We start from the raw sequence: 12,413 nt of genomic DNA, 5'->3' as shown, positions 1-12,413 counted from the left end.
CTTGTGAAGAGACGGTGTGTCATCGGGAGAAAGTGATGACTACGCGACGCCAAAACAGCCAGATGTGAAATGACACGAAAACAAGTACTGTACGTTGCGAGCGACACCGAGGTGTCATATGGGCAAGGGCGCTGAAACGTCCATTATGAATGATCTTCTGTGGCCTACCATGGTGTAGCTACCCTAGGTAGTGGACGAGAGACATTAATATCCCGCGATCTATCTACGGACTGCATCGTTGACGGTAGCGCCAGGCCACGTTACGCGCTAGGCGACGCCGCAGCATTGAACTCCTCCGTCATGGACTTGATGATCGAGTTCCCATTGACCATGTTCGTGGTCAGGATGACAAACTCTCGTTGTCCTGCAAAGAAAAGTCTGTCAGGTATCTCCTCCTCAACCTTCATATGCTAGGGGCCTATCTTTTGGGTGCATACCTTCCTGTTGGGCCAAAAACCGGATCGCAGCAACCTCTGTATACGTGCATCCGCCGAGGAAGACTACCACCGTCAATGGCGGTTTGTCCTTGCTTCCTAAAATTCGGGAAGACCGCATAAGCACATTGCCCAGATTCTCACTCATGAGGTCCCGGCGCGCAAGGATTGCCTACCTTTCCCCCCATCCCTCTCCCCCCCCTTCTGCAACTCATCAAACGTCGGCCCGGGCACCAACCTCAGCGCCTCCTCCCACCCCTTCCACCCCACATTCTTGCTCGCACTTTGCTGCCCAGCCGGCAAATTCGCCGCAACAACCCCCCCACCGAGATTCTTATAACACGCCGCCTGCACGAGCCGCACGGACAACGGCGCGTACCCGGAGTAGACGTATGAGATATCGTTGGGTTTGTGCTCGTTGACGTCGTCGACGATGAGGCGGAGGAGTTTGCGGAGTTGCGGGAAGGGGCTGCGCGGGGTGGTGGGGTCTTGTTTGCGGAGGAGGTTGGCTTTGGACAGGTTTTGGAGGGTCAGGATGTGGGTGTGGCCGTATGTCTGTGATCATTGAGTTAGTACGGTTGGCGCTCGCTGGTTTACATCAGCAGAACTCTTCAAGGAGTACCTGCACGATATCACGCCGAAACTGATCATACACCTTCGGCTTGATCCCTCCTTCCACTAAAGAGTACAGGGATAGAAGACGCAGTGTATGTTCCAGCGAAGCCTGCTTATCAATCATCGTTTCGAGATATTCGAGGTGCGTTTTGTTGCTGATTCCAGCTACAAAATCTATGCGCTGATGGTCAGAAATGCAAGCTTGTAATGTGCTATGCACTGGTACTCGGCTCACTTTGCTGGACTTCCAGAGCGCCATTGAAGTCGCTATCCTTCGTAAAAGTCGTCAGCTTCTCGGCTATTCCGGTGTCTGAATGGGAAAAAGGGCATGAGCTGCTAAGGGTATGATTGTGCATCAAAACTCATAGCTAGCAGTATCTCCAACGTACGGAGTCTGAGTGACTGATGTTCTGACTGGAGATTGCCCAGCTTTCCAATAAAGTCCTTGATCTGCGTGACAGTCTTGGCTTGATGCCGTCCCTAATAGACATATCTTCAATAAGCCACAAGAACATCACTACAGTGCAAATCTCATTCTCACCTCGTAGTCGTCATGAATCCGTCTTGCAATCTGACTAAGAAGCCCCCCAACAACAGCGAAGTTGAGGTCGCGCATTTGAGTGAACAGCGGATCGGATCCGTTCAGGGGGACTTTCTTGGTCTTTGCGGTTTGTGATGAGATGGCGCTGGTGCCTGTGGCTTGAGGGGCTCCTCCGACCATTGTGGCGTCTACTTCCACGAATGCTGTGAAAGATTTGAGGTTAGATTCTGTACGACTCGGTATTCGAATGCAACGTGATCTCTCCTGACGTACTGCTGCGAATCCCGATGACTTCATCAACCAGTCCTTCATACGTCAACTGCGTGCATAACGGCGTTACGAAATCCACGCTTCGGTCGATGATGACGAGCGAATTGATTTCGGAACGAGCCGGGAAGATATGTCCTTGTAATGCGTCGCTCGCATTTGCTACAAGCTCATGTCGCATTCGAAGTAGCAGATCTGCCAATGCCTGAGCCATTCGAAGATCAGCACTTTGACGTGGAAAGACATTTTCGTAGAATTGCGTACCCGCGCTTGTTGACCCTTTCCGCAGATTCGCGGTATGATTCCAAACATCGTTTGCAACTTCATCAGAGCCTTCGCCATCGAGTAGACCACGGTAGGATCTCCATCCTGTCGATTGCAACAGTTCAGTAGGGCATCCATAGTGTAAAGCGCGTGATCACCTCGCATGCGCACCAGAAACAGCTCTCGAAATGAGGCCCCATTTTCCAGTGACAGCAGATCATCCTCCAAAGCAATCAGATCCAGATGATATTCGCCGAGGGTGATCTCTCCATAAACTCCCTCCTCCTCCAAAACTCGCTCGCAGAGGAGCGTTCGTCGCGGCACAAAGAAGAGACTGTAGGAAATCTTCTTGCCGGTCTTGTTATTTGCCTGAAGATGGGCTGGTCTTGTGGGTCACATGGACGATAATGCGAATGATAGTGAAAACCTCAGTAGCGGGCATACCTGCTATCCATCGAGCATATTCCAGTTTGGGACGACATATGTAGATCAAATTCGTGCAGTCAGTGGTGAATGGTTCTGCAGATAGGTGGTAGATCTTGTCGACGCCATGTTCCTGCAATGGTTTGAGTTGGCCATCCCTGGGCTGAAGCGGACGACCTAGAGCATACCTTGAGAAGCGAGACTTCTGCTATCAGACTCAGAGGACCACTCAATGACGGGTCAAGGACAAGACCTTTCTTCCCTCGAACCTGCAGAACACGAGCCAGCGTCAGGAGTCTGGGTCCTTTCCTTAAGGCTAGAGCTGGAAGACCAAAATGACAAAACATTGAAAAATGAAAGCCCCACCGAGTCGAGTAGGTCTATGAGCTCCTTCCGAGCATGAGCCTTGAAGGCAGCGCTGACGGTAGCCCGCTCGCCTTGCATCGTGTTACGCCGTGACTCCCAAAGACCAGGAGTACCAAACAAGAAAGTGCTGTCAACGCTCTGTAGATGGTTCTCTACAGCACGCTGGCCAAACGCCCCGTTTCTGCAGTGGCAAATCTGGGACCAATTTGGGACAAGAGGGACACCGCAGTGACCGCATTGATGGACACCCGCGTGAGTCACCGTGTGATGTGATGCAATGGGTTCGGACATCCCGCGCCCGCTTCAGGCGCACCCAACGCCTTCCGTTCGGACACGCGGCATTCGCATTCGTTCGCTCAGCGCTGTTTGACAGCTCCCTTTACTTACAAGTACTTGGCAGGCTTCTTTATTGGAGCCCTTCCGCCCGCCCGCTCGCCAAAAACCCATATCCAAGTGCTTTCTCACGCAAGCCCCCTCCCACAGAAAACAGCCTTCGTTCACCGTCCGTTGTGCCTTGCTTGCGGTTCTTTTAACACCACCCGTCACGCACGCCCAGTCGCACGACCTCGCTCCCGCGGACGCTGAGACTCCGAGTCAGGGAGAGGGCACCTTCCCTTCAGTCGCCGCTTCCGACTGAGCAAATGGTGGGCGACGCTGTCGTCGCAGAGAAGGAACAAGGAGCGAAGCCTCAACCAGTTGGGCCGGTGTTCGAAGGATGGGTCAAGTATGACCCCACAGTCGGGAAAAAGGTTGGGAACTGGAAAGACTGCCAAGCCTTCTTTGGGAAAAGTAAGTCAATATACCGTAGGATGGCGAATACGGATCTATATCGCGCTATTCATTTGTCACGTCGAGGTTGACACGGAACCTCCCCCGAACTCCAGGGGGCGGTGAAATTGAATTTTTCGTGACCCAAGGAAGCATAACCAAGTGGGAGTGTCATGCCCCAAAGATTCTGGGGCGAATATATACGGCGAGCGATCATTTCCAGCTGCGTCTCAAATCGCACGGCACTTTCCGGTTTCATACGGACAATCCGGGACAGTCCAAATTCTATCGCTTTTGCTCGAACTTTCAAAGGACAGGTACGTTGTGATGATGGACAAGGTCTGATCCTGGATCCAATTACTGATACGTACGCATTCCGCAGGCAACTTAGATGAATTCGTATCGCCAGCCGGAACTCCTGCTCGAGCAGCTGGCGGCTCCGAGCAGATAGAGTCACCGCCGGTAGCTAATGGCAAGCCTATCGTCACCCTTAGTTCCCTGTTACCTGCAAAGCCGTCCATCACGTCGTTGCCTACATCAACATCTTCAGACCCGAAGGCTGCTCAACACCTGCTACCATTGTCAAAGCCGGCCGCAAAGCCCACCGACATTACTCCAATAAAGAAGCCCATTTCCATCAAACTGACTCTCCCCAAGCCACCAGGCACAACGGTGATACCACGAGACACCGTACAAAGGAAAGTGGACTCGTTTCGCGCAGCGCAGGAGCAAATAATAAAGGAGAGCCGCTCCCCTGCTGCTACCAATGCGTCTGACACCAGCCAATTGGACAAATCCTCTAGCAAAGCCGCACATTCCGATGATGGTATGCCCTTCTTCATTGCGTAATTTCATCGGTGGCAAATCTAACGGACAGCGTTTAGATTTGAGCACGCTAGTCGCACAAATACCCCGGCAATTCTATGGGTCAGAGCCCAGAAAGAGACCGATGGAAGACCTGCTGCCTAGCGTAAGGCAAACCAAAATGCGCCGCGCCTCCCCTCCTATCAAGTCGGACGGAATCAAGAACTCGGGGCAAACGTGCTACATGGCCGCAACCCTGCAGATGCTATATTTCTCTCCTTTCAAAGGTATGCACCGGTGTGTCCGGGCCGTCCCACTTCATCATCCCCATCTGCGGCCTTCTTCCTAACACCCCGCCATTTAGCCTGTTTTCAGCAAGCAATTCTACCGCTGCTGAAAGCCTCATCTGGAGCTGGCTCCATCTGGAAGGCGGTCGCTGATGTGTTCGATTGGAGGGATGATCATCTACTAGTGCACTTGAACCCTCTCCGGCGAACATTGCATGATGTGATTCAACAGTTTCACGCGGATCGACAAGAGGTATGTCAACTATTCATTGTTTTTCAGCTTGGGTACGGGAGGCATTGACAATATCCGTCTTCTGCTTTTCTCCAGGATGCGCAAGAGTTTCTGACCGCAATATTATCGCAAATGAAAACCGAGTTCAACCTGCTTGGTCTGAAGGGTACTCGCTCGCCGGTGGAATCGATGTTTGATTGGCACGCCGAGGTACAATCAGGCGCTGGAAATGCAGCCCTGCGTTGGACCCTCAGAACTAGTCTCCTCACACATCTGTGCACCCGCAGCGAACCCTAGAATGCCGCTCCTGCCAAAACAAATCCCACGGCTCCGAATCCTTCATCAACATGCCCCTCGACCTAATCGGGCCCCCCGGCCGTGAACTCTACCTCGACTCCCTCGTAACCAGCTTCTTCAAAGGCGGCGAAGTAGAATGGAAATGCGACCGCTGCGGCGCCGCAAGGGCATCCAAGACGTACCGCTTGGAATCGATGCCCCCTGTCATCATCATACATCTGAAACGCTTCAATTTGGAGCCGAAATCGTTTACAATTAGGAAGAGGAATGATGCCATTGTTATCCCCCCGGAGATCAATTTTGGTAGGCTGCTGAGGGTCCTTTCGTTCAACCCTCAGCTGCCGGCATGGCTAACCGAACCAACCCGCACAGGGCGTTTCAAATCCGGTCCCGCATCAGTCAAAACCCCAGACACCGTAAACGAGGTCCACATCATAGATTTAGACCCGGAGCCACACCATCTCAACAACGAGAACGTAGCTCCCCTCGCCCCGTCCAATTTACTCATGAACGCAGCAGCATCTTCCCTCGCGGACCGTGCAAGACAACAATCGGTCGAGCCACCGCCGGCGGAAGCGGGTGTGAAACGCAATCAATACGTCCTAAGGAGCATTGTGTCGCATTTGGGGTCCAAGCCTTTTCGAGGTACGTCTCGGAGACGTAAACGTGGGTAGTTTTGATACTCCTCTACACACATCTCACACATCCGGCCCTGTAACAGGGCATTACATAACCGACGTCTACGACCGCGGCAAAGGCACCTGGACATGCTACGACGACACGGTGGTCACCCAGAACAACGACTCGGCGGTGGAGGAACGAAGATGTACGGCTTATTTGTTGGCGTATGTGCATCCGCAGTATTTGTAGATGTGGAGGTGGTTGTCATAGATTTATGTAGGATGGATGGGGTTGGGGCGTTTGAGGGAGGTTGGGAAGATGTGTAGATACACTTGGATGATAGGGCCATGATATCCGCCACATGATTTATTTGTAGATAGCCGGATTCATTTCTTGGAACACACCCATATCTGAACTTGTTAAAGATGGTGCGCATCACCCTCAGGGGCCGAGGTGGTCGTTTAATAGGAATGAAGTCGCATTCCTCTGCCTCAAGAGGCCTATACACAGAGGTCACAGCATGTTTTATTCGTGAACTTTTCCCTCCGACAAAGTCAGGCGAATGATTGCGACGGATCGCCAAATCTTCCCGAGATACTGAACTACATTCGCCCATTGCACTATACTACCAGATCCCTCCCCCATCAACGTCCAGGCTTGCCATCCACATCGACACTTGCCACCGGCCCACCCCTCTTCTTCTCACCCACACCCTCACCACCTCTCTCCTTCTTCCTCCCCTCAAACTCCCTCTTCATCTCCCCAATCCTCCCGCACCTCCCTCGCTCCAACTCGCCCGCCCGTACCCAACACGCCTCATCAACCTGCATCTTCGCCATCGACCTTGCAATCAATTTCGACACCTCCAACCGCAGCACGAGGTCGAATTGTGCGGGGGCTGGTACGTCCGGTGCGCGCGAGGCTGCGTAATCCCGCATGATGATATCCGTGAGTGTGTCGGGAATAACGCCGTACTCGTGGGGCGCGGCGGGGGTCGGGGCGTTGCGGAGGGCGGCGAGGAGTAAGCGGGCTTGGGTTAGGGCGCTTTCTGGGAGGGTGAATGGGATTGTCGTCGTGGATGGGGATGCGGATGGGGAGAGAGGGACGGTGCATGGGACGGGAAACATGCTTTTGCCGTGGCTGACGATGATGAAGCCGTAGTCGACGTCTTTGCGGAGGTTGTCGGAGCCGTAGGGGATTAGGTAGGGGAGTTTGGCGGTTTCCAGGACTTCTTTTAGTTGTCGGAGGTTTGTCAGGCCTGTCAACGGGTTTAAGGCTTTAGTCTCTTGTAACGACATTTCCGACGCAAAGAAAACATTCACTTACCACGAGCATTCAAAGTCCCGTCTTGAAGCGCAGTCTCGTCAACAAGAACGCAAGTTCCATCAGCTAATTGCAACTGTCCTGCTGCAAGCCCAATATCCACCGCCGGCGTGCGCGCCTCCACTTGCTGTCCATCACTACCCGCGGGTTCCGAGTTCTCGACCGCTTCCCGGTTCTTCTCTGGCACCATCCACATCTCGCAATTGAGCTCATTCAACATCAGGGAAATGCGGTGGGAACGTGCCACAAGAGATGACAATGCGTTGCTCAGATTCTCGACGAAACTGCTCGAGTCGATTGCATTTGGTAGGTTGCAGATGTTGAGAGGAAGGTATCCGATGGGAGTTTCATCAGGGCCTCTATACTGACTGTGGAAGGATCAAAGCGGTGAAAATGGGTTCAGCATATCAGACAGTAAGCTTCACAGCACACTTACATTTTGGAGTACAGGTGCAGCAACAAGTATTCAGCAGCCAATTCATCCCCTAACAAAATCTGCTTCAGGGCATCAAGCAATGCCTCTCTGATTGCACCAACATCCACATTGGCCACCTTTGCATCGCCATTCGAAACCGCAGGGTTTGCTTCGGACACCGACAACATCCTGTGAGAGACCACATGAATGCGAGGCATAGTCCCAAACGCAGGTTGCTCGATGGTGTCTAGTGGGAGCTCAAAGTCCAGATGTCCGTGCCCCTCGGTAGATGCCTCAGTCATATCGGGTTCCGGCACGTGCTCCAGAACACCCACAACTTCAATGACATCGTTCAACCGGAACTGGGGGTCATCGCCGTAGGTTTTGATCAAAGCGGCGATAGCATGGGGGTCTTTCGGGATGGGGAACTTGGCATGAAGCGATTCGTGCAGAACCGGATGTGTCTGTTCGCTAGCTGGCGTCTTGGATTCGCCCATCTTGTCGTCGAGAGTGACGTTCGAGACCCTCGCTGCCAAGTCCTCCTCCTGGCTATTGTTGACGTCCAGACCCTGCCGAGCCCACTCCGTTTCCGCCGGAATCGAAACGCAATATACAGGGTGCTTGGTGCCCACCCAGCTGGCATCAAACGATCTCATATCCGGTTGTACCAGCGTACAACCGTCTCGATGAGGCACAGCGTCTCTGAACAGCATCGACACCCGGGTCTCAGCGCCAGTAGCTGTGTCCCTGTAGACCACTTCCCGCAGGAACTCTTCGGGGTTGAACGAATTGTCCTGCACCATACAGCGGAAGCGTACTAACTGGCCATTGCAGAGGGTTTTCGCTGACTCTGTGGTCAGGAATGGGACTTGTTTGAGGAGGCCTTCTGTTGCTAGGGCTTGTTGGAAGCGACTGCAGATAGTTTCGGTGGAGGACTGTGCTTCTTTGAGGATCTGTTCGACGACGCCCAGGGGTTTGAAGACGACGTCGGTTGAGGTGATAGGAGACATTGCGAACGAGCTCAGTTGTACTTTGCAAAGTGATTCGATGGGTTGTTGGGGGTTTCTTGCTGGTGAAAAGGCCCAATTTCAAGCTACGAAGGACGAGTAGAACATGGAGAACAGAGGTGCTTCGAAAACAAAAGAGAGCATCTGTCCGAACAGCCGGACAAGGCGATCGCAGGGTGGCGCAGTCGCTCGGAACTGGGGTGAGCTTCGAGGACTTCGCTGCTGCCAGAGGGAGCAATATAAACCCTACGATGAGTGGTCACAAAGCAGGAACGACTCTCGAAAGCGATGAGGAGGACGAATGGGAGGAAGAGGTGCGTTCACTGTCTCCGGGCGCATATCACCGTAGAAGTGTCTGCTGACATGCCCCCCACAGACCAAATATCTCGTCCTGGACGTCGGAACCGAAGTCGACGCCGAAACGGTGCAAGCAGCCGCCACCAAATACGAAGGGCTCTCCATTATAGTGAGTGGAAGTGTCCTTTGCGGGTGCTTCATGTCAGGCCGGGACTCACACATCTCCGCGATTAGGGTTTGGACACCCCAACGCCAATACTTCGAGTAGGCAATATGGTCTTCAAAGGATCCTTGGATCGGACACTGGGGACCGATCTGATCTTCTCGAAGTCGAATCCCAATGAGAGCCGGCCTAAACGTATGGTGCAAGCTCATCACATAGACAACCCAACGGACAATAAACCTAACGTTGGAGGATCCCGACCACAGGCGCGCCACAGGGTCCTATGCCCATGTCAATGGACCCAAACCGGGCGGAGATCGACATGACGTTCATCGGAACTTCTGCCCTAAGGGGAAAGTTCAAGAGGGTGGATATGGCTCGGAAACCAGATTCTTCGAGCCCGATGGATGTTGATCTACTGAGGGGGTGAGGAGTGGAAACGCCAAAGAGGTCGAGACGGCATGCAGGATGTCAGCATTCAAGACAAATTAAGCTGATGTAAGATGGCACAGGTCCCCCTCACTTCGTTCCTTTGCTGAAGAACATGCTTCTGACCCTAACGTAATTTTAGGGACGTCTTCGTTGTCGGACACCTGGTTCCCGATGCGCTCTCTCCGCCCACCGCACAAGACGTCCAACTGTCTATCGACATCCCCCCTCGCGCGGCGACCCCGGAACACGGTATCATCAGCGTTCACACGGCGGTATAGACCGCAGCTGATGTGCCTGTCTCGGTTGCTGCTATGGCACACTCACACTCCGGGATGTATTCCGCCGGGATCGACCGTTCACAGATTGACCATGGCCGCTTCCGAGAAATGGTCCACTTTGTTGTTTCGGGCCGCAGACGACCACGAGCTGTTCTCGTCTAGGTGGATTGATGATCCGAAGTGTAGGCAATCAAGTGAAATAGGACTGTATGTGAGGCGTGTAGAGAAAGCGTTTTCTGGAAGCGGTGCTCTCCGACACATGAGAGAAGAGGGCTTATAGAGCTCCAAATGAGTAAGCAATATGGTAATACGGCAGAATATGCTGTTAGAATCCCTTCAAAAAATAGGTTGAGGAATATACAGTATGATAAGGGTGTAACCCCCACTGCCTCCCCTCAAACCACCGATTGTGCCATAAAGCAGTACGAAGCCGATGGAGAATCGTGTTCGAAAGTGTCACGCTCGCCACCAACGTCTGGCCTTACCACCGTGGTTTCACCATCAAGACCAGACAGTGGCAGACATGCCACCACCTTGACATCGGCCCCCGAGGCAGTCTACTCGTAAATCATTGGTCTCACGCGTTGAAGCAATTCCGACGCGTGAACAGCCAAAGAGCTGATTTAATTCAGGCACGTGCTCTAATCTGGAGACCACCTCGGACACGGTTCTCCAGGAAAGCTTCAATGTGGGGCAACCAATTGCATATGTATGTGTTGTGGAGGGCCCAATCTTGCAGCCGCTCAAGGACTCCCATATTTGTGCAAACAACACAACTCTCAGGCTCTTTTGAGCTTTGTCTGACGTTGAAACGGTGAGTGGTCAACGTTTTTGTTTGGTGCTTTTCATTGTGTTTGCCGGCAAGCCGATGATCATCTCTGACACTCCAAAACCGCAAAGCAGGCAACGAAACAGTGACCTTTAGACTTAGGGCTCATAATGAGTGCCTTCGGCTCCCTAGGGGCGCCCGTCGCTCAGAAGGATGTAGAGGTATGGGACCTTATCAGCGATACCTGACTGTTGGACTTCTCCGGACACCTATAGGCTAAGATATCGGCCCACTGCTCTAGATATCTCAACCACCTGGAGACACAGTATCGGAACTGAGATTCTCACCGCGGGCGAACTTGCTAGCGGCATCCTCCTGGGATAACCAAACTCGTATCTGGGAGATCTCCTCGAATGGGCAGAGCATACCTAAAGCTGCCATCCAGCATGAGGCCCCGGCGTTGTGCGTGGATTGGTCTGCGGTTAGTGGCCATTTTTGTGGAAGGAAGCTTGATGGAGCTTGTTTCGAAGCGGATATTCATTAGGCGTGTTTGGGTATCATAGGATGGAACCAAGCTGTTGTCAGGAGGATGCGACAAAGCGGGCCGGATGATGGACATTACAACAGGGCAAACGATGCAGGTTGCATCGCACGATGCACCAATCAAAAGCTGTCGATTTATGGAGTTTCAAGGATCAACAATTGCTGTAACTGGAAGTTGGGATAAGACGCTGAGGGTACGTTTCCCACACATGTTACATAGTTTCCATGGCAGGACCGGGCTAACACAAGTCGCGACACATCTAGTTTTGGGATTTGAGGCAGCCAACACCGGTCCACACGTTTCCACTGCCGGAACGGTGTTATGCTATGGATGCCTACGGGCCGATGTTGGTAGTGGGCACAGCAGATCGCAACATGCTCATTTTCAGCACATCAAATTTAGGCCAGCCATATAAGGTAATTGGTCGCCAGTCCCGGCAGAGCTCAGTTCGATTCCCTTTCTCACGAATACTGTCGATGCAATCACAGGTGATGCCGCCTATTCTCAAATGGCAAACACGCACTCTTGCCTGCTTCCCTAGCACGGATCAAGCAGAGATGGGCTTTTGCTTTGGAAGCATCGAAGGAAGATGTCAATTACAATGGCTTGAAGACGGCTCGAAGTGAGTTTCAACCCCGTCGCGGTTCAATCACGCGAGAAGTCCCCTCTAACAGCGTTCTGTTCTTCTGAAGGCCACCACCACCACCCCAACGCTCCTTCTCCTTCCGCTGCCACCGAACCGAAAAAGAAACTTACGCCGTCAACTCCATCTCCTTCCATCCCGTCTACGGAACCTTTGCAACCTGCGGCGCCGATGGAACAATAGCTTTCTGGGACAAGGACGCCAAGTCACGCCTCAAGAACTTCCCTACAGTTGGCTCGGCCATCACCGCGTCCAGCTTCAACTTTGACGGAACCATCTTTTCATACGCGACGGGATACGACTGGTCTAAGGGGCATGAGGAGCACAAACAGGGGAGTAAGGTGGCGATCATGCTGCATTCGTTGAATCCGGCCGATATCAAGCCGAAGCCGCCAGGTGTGAAGTTGCCGGGGAAGAAGTATTGATTTGGGTCACGGGAATGTATATAGCATATCTATGTGTGCGCCAACGCACAACTCTTACAAGCTGAGCATGCTCGAGGAATATGTACATCGCATGCTCCGCTTAACATACCTCAATGGCATCAAACTGAAAATATATAAGCCTTACGAAACGAATTTGGTTCCACGGTTGCTTGTTACAGCACAATCAGAGCAGATCAT

The 12,413-nt window shown here is 52.7% G+C and overlaps 5 protein-coding genes across 5 annotated transcripts; 3 read left to right on the top strand and 2 right to left on the bottom strand.

The window, feature by feature from the left end:
* Positions 1–260: 260 nt before the first annotated feature.
* Positions 261–2,988, bottom strand: EV422DRAFT_490874 (Sec1-like protein; the record flags this gene model as incomplete). Its single annotated transcript, XM_053067490.1, has 13 exons — positions 261–364; positions 438–533; positions 611–989; positions 1,057–1,223; positions 1,285–1,359; positions 1,439–1,529; positions 1,591–1,793; positions 1,864–2,062; positions 2,122–2,226; positions 2,293–2,501; positions 2,566–2,677; positions 2,733–2,813; positions 2,911–2,988. 13 exons carry the CDS (start codon positions 2,986–2,988, stop codon positions 261–263), a joined length of 1,899 nt encoding a protein of 632 aa, XP_052930536.1.
* Positions 2,989–3,551: 563 nt separating this feature from the next.
* Positions 3,552–6,168, top strand: EV422DRAFT_563373 (uncharacterized protein; the record flags this gene model as incomplete). Its single annotated transcript, XM_053072057.1, has 9 exons — positions 3,552–3,699; positions 3,795–3,995; positions 4,061–4,504; positions 4,563–4,769; positions 4,847–5,022; positions 5,098–5,211; positions 5,289–5,601; positions 5,671–5,943; positions 6,020–6,168. The coding sequence occupies 9 exons, from the start codon at positions 3,552–3,554 to the stop codon at positions 6,166–6,168; spliced, it is 2,025 nt and encodes a 674-aa protein (XP_052930535.1).
* Positions 6,169–6,320: 152 nt separating this feature from the next.
* EV422DRAFT_34777 (putative alanine racemase-domain-containing protein) lies at positions 6,321–8,776 on the bottom strand. The gene is made up of 3 exons (XM_053066518.1): positions 7,679–8,776; positions 7,246–7,610; positions 6,321–7,177 (listed from the first exon to the last, which is right to left on the bottom strand). Exons 1-3 carry the CDS (start codon positions 8,665–8,667, stop codon positions 6,564–6,566), a joined length of 1,968 nt encoding a protein of 655 aa, XP_052930534.1. The 5' UTR covers positions 8,668–8,776; the 3' UTR covers positions 6,321–6,563.
* Positions 8,777–8,894: 118 nt separating this feature from the next.
* Positions 8,895–9,875, top strand: EV422DRAFT_34744 (uncharacterized protein). Its single transcript, XM_053066514.1, has 5 exons — positions 8,895–8,978; positions 9,041–9,130; positions 9,196–9,319; positions 9,391–9,622; positions 9,696–9,875. The coding sequence occupies exons 1-4, from the start codon at positions 8,916–8,918 to the stop codon at positions 9,552–9,554; spliced, it is 441 nt and encodes a 146-aa protein (XP_052930533.1). The 5' UTR covers positions 8,895–8,915; the 3' UTR covers positions 9,555–9,622; positions 9,696–9,875.
* Positions 9,876–10,403: 528 nt separating this feature from the next.
* EV422DRAFT_513279 (WD40-repeat-containing domain protein) lies at positions 10,404–12,368 on the top strand. Its single transcript, XM_053069152.1, has 7 exons — positions 10,404–10,648; positions 10,738–10,824; positions 10,905–11,084; positions 11,167–11,340; positions 11,411–11,563; positions 11,636–11,769; positions 11,840–12,368. Exons 2-7 carry the CDS (start codon positions 10,774–10,776, stop codon positions 12,213–12,215), a joined length of 1,068 nt encoding a protein of 355 aa, XP_052930532.1. The 5' UTR covers positions 10,404–10,648; positions 10,738–10,773; the 3' UTR covers positions 12,216–12,368.
* The last annotated feature ends 45 nt before the right edge of the window (positions 12,369–12,413 follow it).

This window comes from Fimicolochytrium jonesii (assembly GCF_025526975.1).
Source record: "Fimicolochytrium jonesii strain JEL569 chromosome Unknown EV422scaffold_1, whole genome shotgun sequence".
In the NCBI taxonomy this organism is placed as follows: domain Eukaryota; kingdom Fungi; phylum Chytridiomycota; class Chytridiomycetes; order Spizellomycetales; family Powellomycetaceae; genus Fimicolochytrium; species Fimicolochytrium jonesii.
Note: the sequence above shows the minus strand (reverse complement) of the source record. Positions and strands in the feature narration are given on the sequence as shown.

Excerpts from the sequence above, each read along its gene's own strand:
- EV422DRAFT_34777 (XM_053066518.1), bottom strand. The coding sequence starts at position 8,667 with ATGTCTCCTATCACCTCAACCGACGTCGTCTTCAAACCCCTGGGCGTC. Across the intron at positions 7,611-7,678 it reads CTGCACCTGTACTCCAAAAT|TCAGTATAGAGGCCCTGATG; the intron begins GTAAGTGTGCTG and ends ATCCTTCCACAG. Across the intron at positions 7,178-7,245 it reads CGGGACTTTGAATGCTCGTG|GCCTGACAAACCTCCGACAA; the intron begins GTAAGTGAATGT and ends ACCCGTTGACAG.
- EV422DRAFT_34744 (XM_053066514.1), top strand. The coding sequence starts at position 8,916 with ATGAGTGGTCACAAAGCAGGAACGACTCTCGAAAGCGATGAGGAGGAC. Across the intron at positions 9,131-9,195 it reads ACGAAGGGCTCTCCATTATA|GGTTTGGACACCCCAACGCC; the intron begins GTGAGTGGAAGT and ends CTCCGCGATTAG. Across the intron at positions 9,320-9,390 it reads CAATGAGAGCCGGCCTAAAC|GCGCGCCACAGGGTCCTATG; the intron begins GTATGGTGCAAG and ends TCCCGACCACAG.
- EV422DRAFT_513279 (XM_053069152.1), top strand. The coding sequence starts at position 10,774 with ATGAGTGCCTTCGGCTCCCTAGGGGCGCCCGTCGCTCAGAAGGATGTA. Across the intron at positions 11,085-11,166 it reads TGTGCGTGGATTGGTCTGCG|GATGGAACCAAGCTGTTGTC; the intron begins GTTAGTGGCCAT and ends TGGGTATCATAG. Across the intron at positions 11,564-11,635 it reads ATTTAGGCCAGCCATATAAG|GTGATGCCGCCTATTCTCAA; the intron begins GTAATTGGTCGC and ends ATGCAATCACAG.